Source organism: Trachymyrmex septentrionalis, unplaced genomic scaffold, assembly GCF_001594115.1.
Source record: "Trachymyrmex septentrionalis isolate Tsep2-gDNA-1 unplaced genomic scaffold, Tsep1.0 scaffold114, whole genome shotgun sequence".
In the NCBI taxonomy this organism is placed as follows: Eukaryota; Metazoa; Arthropoda; class Insecta; order Hymenoptera; family Formicidae; genus Trachymyrmex; species Trachymyrmex septentrionalis.
In genome coordinates this window covers 1997084-2006348 of record NW_017304269.1, presented here as the reverse complement: position 1 = coordinate 2006348, position 9265 = coordinate 1997084, and the positions used below count along the sequence as shown (strand labels likewise).

The 9265-nt window shown below is 29.5% G+C and overlaps 1 protein-coding gene across 1 annotated transcript in view; it reads left to right on the top strand.

Annotated features, from left to right (window-relative positions):
• The window catches only part of LOC108753271 (serine/threonine-protein kinase polo), a 6407-nt gene extending 1748 nt beyond the window's left edge, over positions 1-4659 (top strand). The window contains exons 2-7 of the mRNA XM_018494722.1: positions 395-619; positions 698-915; positions 1202-1497; positions 2382-2678; positions 3350-3750; positions 4310-4659. Coding sequence (XP_018350224.1) covers positions 395-619; positions 698-915; positions 1202-1497; positions 2382-2678; positions 3350-3750; positions 4310-4507 — 1635 coding nt within the window. The 3' untranslated portion in view covers positions 4508-4659. The remainder of the gene's footprint in view (positions 1-394; positions 620-697; positions 916-1201; positions 1498-2381; positions 2679-3349; positions 3751-4309) is intronic.
• The last annotated feature ends 4606 nt before the right edge of the window (positions 4660-9265 follow it).

The following is a 9265-nucleotide window of genomic DNA, read 5'->3' as shown; positions in this document are numbered from 1 at the left end:
ATTTTACAATTGTCGCAATGGTTAACGAGTTATTAACTTAAGAGTTGCAATCTCTTGTATAATTTTCTTTTTTTAGTTTCAAATTAGTATATATATATATATATATAGAATATATGTTAAATTATATATACATGTATATTAAAATACGTGGCATAAGTGAATAGTAATTTTATCTTGTGATTTCTTTGAGCTGTAAATTTTAAAAAATAAACATTAAATATACATATATATGGATTACTCAGAAATCATTAAAATACAATTACGTGTAGAAAATTATTTTTATAATTAAAATATTAGTTTTTTCTTTTAAAAAAGAAATTTACTTTTTTCTTTTTTTTTATAATTTTTATAATTTTTCTTTTCTTTGTTTGATTTTATGTCCATTATTTTATAGGGTGGATTTGCAAAATGTTACGAAATCACAGAGTCAAAGTCTCACCAGGTATTCGCGGGGAAAATCGTGCCAATGTCACTGATGGCGAAACACAATCAAAGAGAGAAAATGACACAAGAGATTGCGATTCACCAGAGCTTGAATCACAGGCACATCGTTGGCTTTCACGGTTTCTTCGACGATAACAAAAATATTTACATCATCCTGGAACTCTGTCGCAAGAGGGTAATCATTTATAACAGTATCTATTTTGCAAGTATCAAGTGCCAATTATGACAGTTTTATAATTGTTTAATGTTGTAGTCGATGATGGAACTGCACAAGCGCAGGAAAGCGCTGTCGGAATGCGAAACACGATACTTTATGAAGCAAATTTTAGATGGAGTTTTTTATCTGCATCAAAACAAAATAATTCACAGGGATTTAAAATTAGGCAATTTGTTTTTGAATGACGATTTGCAAGTCAAGATCGGTGATTTCGGATTGGCGGCCAAATTGGTGCACGACGGTGAACGGAAAAAGTAATTATTATTTAAATACATCAGTTATGATCTTCTCTATTTGTTGCTATAAATAATTTTATTAACACTAAATTTGGAGAAATTAAATTATATTTTATTTGTAAATTTTATTTTATTATTTTCTATATGTTTAAATTCAATTATTTTTTTAATTAAATGAATATTAGTAAATTACTAATGTACACTCAAACATATTTTAATGAGATTTTTATTCTGCTAAAAAAATAATTTCATCATAATTACACAAAATTTTATTATATGATTTGACTGGTGAATTTTTCAACAGAACTGTTTGTGGTACTCCAAATTACATTGCTCCAGAAGTGCTCACGAAAATTGGGCATTCTTACGAAGCTGATATATGGAGTATTGGTTGCATAATGTATACCCTACTTGTGGGCAAGCCGCCTTTCGAGACGTCAAGCCTGAAGGAGACATATTCAAGGATTAAACAAGTGCAGTACAAGACACCGCAACATATTAGTAAACCTGCCATGAATATGGTGGCAAACATGTTACAATTGAATCCTTCAAAACGTCCATCCGTCGCTAGACTAATGAGAGACACATTTTTTACTTCTGGTAAGACATCAGTATTTTAATTAAAATTAAAGTTTTTGTAATGTAATTTTGTCAATTATGTAACAGACCTTAATGATGTGTTTGTGTGATAACATAAATTATATTATTTTTTATTATAACATTAATTTTCTGTAATTTAAATTGTAATAATTAGAAGCATGAGAAAGCCAGCGTAAGATATTTTTTATGTACATAACTTTATAATTTCATATTTTATAATAATAACATAGACATTTTGACTTTAATATTTAAAAAAAGTCATCAATATTTAATTAAAATTAAAAAAAAAATACATTATTTAAATATTGTTATTTCTATTTGGTGTCCGTGCTTTATTACTTGCTGACAAAGTAAATTTGAAGAATTTTTGATAATCATGATTAATACACAGGACTTTTGTGTTTTCTAAAAACATCATGGTTAGCAATTTAAAAAAAATTCCGTTATTTGCGATTACAATATGGCAGACATTCAAATGAGATTTGATATGTGATAGGATTGCACCAATAATGATAAAAATTGAGATAATGATATGTGAAGACTTGTAATGATCAATTTCTAAAGAATTAAATTGACAAGCTAACGATGTAAGCACCTGTATTAATATAGGATATAAAATTGTAAAATTGATTATGCAAAAAATATCCTGCGTTGGCTTTTATCTAATTATTATTGATTTAATTATAAAGCTTTTGTCATTTCTATTAAAGTCGTTACTTTAAATTAATTTAAATTAGATTAGAGAAATTTAAGTTGATTTCTGTCAAATTTCTCTTAATTTCTCTCTTAGAGTAAATTGCAATATTGAATAATTTTTAAATTTTCTTCCTTATTATTTGCCAATGAAAATAAAATAAAATAATTTTCTTATTCAAAAATTACAGGATACATGCCAACGAGTTTGCCGCTTTCATGTCTGACAATGGCACCACGTTTGGATATGCTCGAATCACACTGCAATCGTAGACCACTCGGTGAGATGAACCTCAACGGTTACACGGAGCAAGAGATCCTTTCCTGCCGAGTGCCGAACAGTCCATCACGAAAAATTAAATCTAATGAAATTACTAATGAGCCACAGAGAGTCAATCTCGATATCAGGACGATGCTTCAGACGTTGAAAGAGCAGATAGGTATCGTGTTGAAAAGTAAGCCTGCTAGGGAGACAATTTCTTCAGCAGGTATGTTAAAAAATTTTATAGCTTGTTATATTATAGCTTAATATAATAATTTTTGATAAAATAGAAATAATAAATAATCTTAAAATAATAAATGTAATAATATTTAACGTGCATCCTTTTTCTCACCAAAATTAACATTCTTAATGGGAAAAATCATAAAAAATTTATGTCTAAAAATTTTGTATATTTCATAATTTTAGCTACAATTAGAAATCATTATAAAAAAGTAATTATTTTAATATTTTATTATCATATTTTGTCAATTATTTTGCTTTAACAATGTCTCATCTCAATTCTTATTAAGCAATTTTAGTGAAAAGACTTAATATACTTTATCCTATAGGATCAATTATTATGATTATGAATAAATTTACAAATAATATTACAAAACATACACACACTTTAATGATAGAAAACAAACTTATTTTTTAGAAAACTTTGATTTTTTGAATTATGTCGTTTTGACAAATGAGCGATATATATATATATATATATATATATATGCACAAATTACATAAATATCTATAAACTTATTTTACATATATTTTTTTATATATTTCTTAATGAAATATCACAATGCAAATAATGACTGGAATTGAATATAGTTCTTATATTTAGTGTTATTGTATTTAAAATATAAAATTGTTATAAAAATCTTTGAAAATTTGCAGATGAATTGACTGATCCGGCAGCGCAACCTGTGATTTGGATCAGTAAGTGGGTAGACTACTCGGATAAGTATGGTTTCGGATATCAGTTGTCTGATGATAGCGTCGGCGTGATGTACAATGACGGCACGCGGTTGATTATGATGGCGAATGGTTACAATATTCATTATATCAATCGCGAGGGCGAGGAGTTGTACTACACGGTTAAGGATTGTCCCATTAATCTCGAAAAGAAAATGAAACTGATGAACTTCTTTATGAAATACATGAATGAGCACCTGATGAAGGCGGGTGGCTCTATCGCAGTGAAACAAAGTGACTCTCTCTCTAGAATACCTTACATACACCAGTGGTTTAGAACTCAGACAGCTGTGGTAATGCAACTGACCAATGGCACAGTGCAAGTAAGTGTTAATTAATCGATTATCTTTAAATATATGCGTGTGTATGTATATACATATACATGTAAAAAGATAAAATAAAAATGATTAATTGGCAAATTATGAATGCATCAGATAACAACTATTGAGAGAATGATGACTATGTATGTATACATGTTTATTGTTATTGAAATGAATTATAATCTCAACATTTTTACTCTAAATCTTTATTTTTTTTAGTTTTCTCTAAAACATATTAGAGGAATCAAAATAAGGATCAAACTCAATACTTTACAAATTAATCTCATCTACATGAAGTCATGCATCACTCTCTATATAGTTATTATTATTATCTGGTACACTTATTAAAAGTAATATAATGTGATAATTTATTTTTATCTTATTTTTATATTTTCGAAATTTTTCATAATTTTTATCTATTTTAATATACTTTAAAACAAGTATACTATTAAATGTAAATTATGTCTTCTCACCGAGAAGACTTATTATTGTTACCTTATAAATATTGTTATTTATATGTTGCTCTTGCTCCGATATAAATAAAACTTTATTTACTTCTCAGATCAACTTCCTGGATCATGCAAAGATCATTATGTGTCCATTGATGACGGCAGTTACCTATATCGATCACGACAAGAACTTTAAGACTTACAGATTCCAGACCATTCAGGAAAATGGTTGCTGTAAAGGATTGGCTGACAATCTATTGTACGCGTACGAGAAGATCAAACTGATGCTGCAGAATTCTCATGCCCGATAAAAATGATAATAAAATTATCTCTGCCACGGAAAAACGAGAAAGAAAGAAGAGAAATAGCAAGTGCCTTTCTTAGCACTATAAATTTAGAGGAACGCGACATATATGTATTTATTTTCTGATAGCGTTGTTTTGTAGCAAAAGAGAGAAAGAGATATTGATAAAGAGAGAAAGAGGAAGGGGAAGGGAGGGAGGGAGGAAGGAGAGAGAGAGAGAGAGAGAGAGAGAGAGAGAGAGAACGGGCGAATGGAAGTCATGACCATGCATGATTTTTTGCCCAATTTTTATACAGACGTATAGAATTTTGCTAGGCGATCTTTTTTCTTTCTTTTTTTAATTATTTACGAAAGAGAGAGGACCAATCGCGCAACCAAGACTAAACATTTCGCGAGAAGACATCTGACATCCTGCCGTTATTAGGTATGTCGCACATATTACTTAAAGTCAATTGATTGGATGTCCTTAATCTTCCGTCTATTTTCAACGACTGAAATCGCGATTTCTGAAATCTTAGTTAACTTCTACCAATATTTAGGATTCCAAACTGAAACTCTTTTATTCATATATCCATCCGTGTAGTAGAGTTCGGCCTATTGTCTTCAATTCTCATTAGAGATCTTTTGAGAGACTCATCGTTGATTCGTAACGACTGCCTAAAAAGATATTCTGTTCTGACTTTGCAAGTGAATTAAATTCAATCCAGAGATTTAGCACCGTATTTATCACAAAGGAAAGAAAAAACAAGGAACTGTGCGGTGCATGTAGGAATCGTGATTCAATTGTGAGTGGTGCAATCTAACGTCTGATTTCATTGTACTCGAGATGAGAGACCTGCAAAGGCTAGTCCTGTGACTGATGCGGTGTTTATTCTTCGCTTCCGAAGATTTGCTAAGAGCTTATGCGGATCCGTTCGAAGCAGTGCGACTTGGATCACCGAACGATTGATAATTTCTAAACAATAGCTATTAAATTATGATAACCTATGGTGTATAAATTTAGGCGCGTTTATCAAAGATGTTTAAGATGAGACTTCCAAACGAATTTTGACTTGTTTATGGCTTAAATGTTTCAGTTGTGATGTATCAATAATCGAAAGTATGTTTCAGTAATCATTTCAAGGAATTTAGAAATGAATAACAAATGACAATTGAATAAATTACATCGTGATTATTTCCTTTTCACTATTTCATTTACAGACACTTCACATATTCAGTAAAAAATAATACATCGGTCATTTTAAATCTATAATAAAATATAGTTTTTGTACAACACATTGCATATATAGAGAGATAATAATCGTTATTATTCATGCTCAATTCTCTCACACACTCGTATAAAGATAATTCCTACAAAATGAGTTTCGGAAGCACTTTTTATGGAACATTTGATTCTTAATTTAAGCTATGCGTTGTTGCCAAAAAGGCAGAAATGCAATATTGTATTTTCTCAATATCTCTAAGTTGTTTCTTTATATTTACTTTTCTTTTACAAAACAAAAAATAAAGATCTTGGGAAATTCCAATATTGTACCTCTGCCTTTTCGGTAACAACACGTAGCTTAAATTAAGAATTGAAGATGGTCTATAAATAGTACTTTTGAAACTTATTTTGTAGAAATTATCTTTATATGAATGTGTGCAAGAACATGAATAATAGCGATTATCTCTGTACTTGTTAAAATTTGTTAAGATCAGATATCGTACTATAAATAGTGATTAATTCGTTTAGAAGTTTCATAGAAGCGAAAAAGAAATGTGAAAAAAAATGGATTAATTGACTGTTTCTGTCAAAAAATTCATCGAGTGATTTGTGCTTTTCCGCATTGCTTCGATCGGTTAGAGAACGTTTGGAAGAGTCAATTATATCGAGCCACTTTGTATATGAAGATTATTCTGCCTGATAAAGATAATTATACAAAGACTATATCTTTTTATAGATTTAAACTGACCAATGTATTAATTATCGTATATAAATCGATGCGCGCATAAATGCGATGTGTTGTACTATAAGATTTTCACTTGTAATATTAGATTGTTATAGATTATAATTCCGTTTTTATAAGATTATTGTAACATTGAGTCGGCGCACGCGCGTTACGAGAGTTTCTGTATCTTTCTCATTGCGCGATCTTGAGTTTGATCTAAAGTTAATTAATATAATTGAATGGCAGGTTCAACGATTATAAAAGATCTATATAAACGAGACTCCAAGGCGATTTGAGGAATTAAAAAAAAAAATCAAGTTCTGAATATTTGCGAATCTTAAGGCACAAAGTGTTGATCGGAGTAGCTGAGATTTAAGGGTTTCCTAGATAATCCAATAAATTCATAGTTTAACGGTTAAGATTCAATTTCACAACTCATTGTTACCTATTAACCAAATTCTAGAATTCGAAAGAGGTGAGAAATAAATTGTGAAACTGAGCCTAACGACGGAATCAATAGACGTTGCTCAAGCTTCAAGGTGATGCTTAAGATGTTATCAGACAATCAGACAGCCGTATTAGCGTCTTCTAGACATTACTTGAGCCGGTGTTGAGATTAAGAACGAACTGTGCCGGCCTAAAAGGTCAATGAACGCGAGATTGTAGTCTATTTCGTACCAAGAAAGCAACAGAAACTTTCGTGAGAATTCCAATTCTTATAAAGGGACTGAACGAGAAGAGGGGAATACAGTTATTTTCGTGTAACGAAATTAATCCAAGTATAATAACGAAAACAATAATAATAATCATTAAATGCCACTCGGAAAAAACAATGTTAACTTAGCAAATGACATTACGTTATGTTAAGTTCAGATATACAAAAATGCGTCTTGGGCGAGGGACAATTATAGATAATTAAATAATACATTAACAAATTAAGATAAGTAGATGTACATAAAAAAAAAGGAGTCAATAGATAGCGTGGTGAATGATGTGCTCCTGAGCACGAATCAGTTTACGTTTAGACAAAAATTGTTAGAATAATATTTTTATGATGCATTAATATACATATATAACGCTGTTTTGGAAAGAATACGGTATAGAAATAAAACTATTTTTTCTTTTTTAAATGCAAGTCATCTTTTGTGTGTGATGCTCTTGCGGCTGTCATGTTTAGTTCGTCAATTGAATGGAATTTAACGATTTCTGAATATTTCGCATTGAAATATTTAAAAATGACCGGAATTATCTCATTCGTCTGATATAATGATGTACTAATCGTCGATAATAGGAGTTCTCCAGTTAATCGCAATTTATGAAAAGTTAAAAAGGAATTATTAAATTTTTTGAAAAAGTTTATGCGAATAGACAACAAATTTTTTCTTTTTCTAAACTTTACAATTTTGAAAAAAATCATCTTGTAAAAATGAGTTTTTACATAAGAAATTCGATGTCATTGTAAAAAGAGTCTTCACATCAATTTAAAAAACATTTTTAATCTTAGAAGATCTAAGAAAGTCTCTTAGAAAGTTTTTCAAATACTCTTTCGTTAATTTTTGTTCAATGATACTTTTTCAAACTAGCTGTACAACACTATAAAATAAAACAAAAATATTGACAATATCAATTTTCAATTTTAAGTAAGGAAACGTAGGAAAGAATATTGTGTAAAAATGAAACTAAAAATAAAATTTTTCATGAAATAAGCGATTTGAGAGTATCAAGCGGGAACGCGGAAAAGAAGTAACAATACTCTCTAAATTTTGTGAAATGAAAAAACATGTGAAAATTGTCACTCTTGAACAAGAATGATAGTATTTTCACTCTTTTTTCAAGATTGACTCAACTGTCAATCTCTTTGAGTGAGACTTCACTCCACGAGATTTAAAGAGTAAATTTGATACTTTCAAATTTTTAAATGTCAGGTGATTTAAACCTGTAATCCTAAGGGACGCGTTCAAATTTCCACCCGAGCGCTTCCAAGGCTCATGTTATCCTTGTTTAACATTTGTGAATAAAAAATAAAATAATATCAGATGCATTTTGTTTCATGCAGTACTTGTTCGTGTCGTTTATGCATCTTTTATCCTTGTTCACCGAATGTTAAATGAAGATAAATCATATGTTATGAAACAGAATACACTTCTAGATCGCGCGATTTTTCTAACGAACGCGCGTTCTTCGTTACTTTTACGCATGTGTAAATGTTCACTAGCCATATGACTTCAGATTCACGTTTAAACAGAATGTAAAATATATTATGATTTTTTTGTTTTTATTTTTATCTGCCTGATGATGGAAATTTTTTGAAGTTGTAATGAATAATATAACGAAATATTACTAAATTATGGGCATAATGAAATTTGTATCAGTTGACCCATTTTTAGCATTATTTTATTAAGATTTCATTATGATCTTAACAATTCAATATGAAACGTTAAGATTACAAAGAACTTAGTAAATTTTAAAATAAAAATTGATGAACGCAATTATGAATTTAATACTGAGTGATTCATATTACAGGGACTACTTTTTTATTATAATCCAGAGACTATTTAGGGCACTCCCATGGATAGTCAAATAAATGCCTTATTATGTTTTACATACATACATCTATTGAATATTTAAATCCGTAATACTTGGAACAGTTCTATTATTTTGCGAGATTGAAGTATTTTACAAAATATTATATTTATTAATTTTGTTGATATAAAAAAGTTATGTATCTTTTATTAAATAACATGCAAAAACCATTTACAAATATAAAAATATGGCATGCCTACTCGCTTGATGATCTGAGCTTTCCAGTCAATGAGAATAGATTGAAATGGATTGAA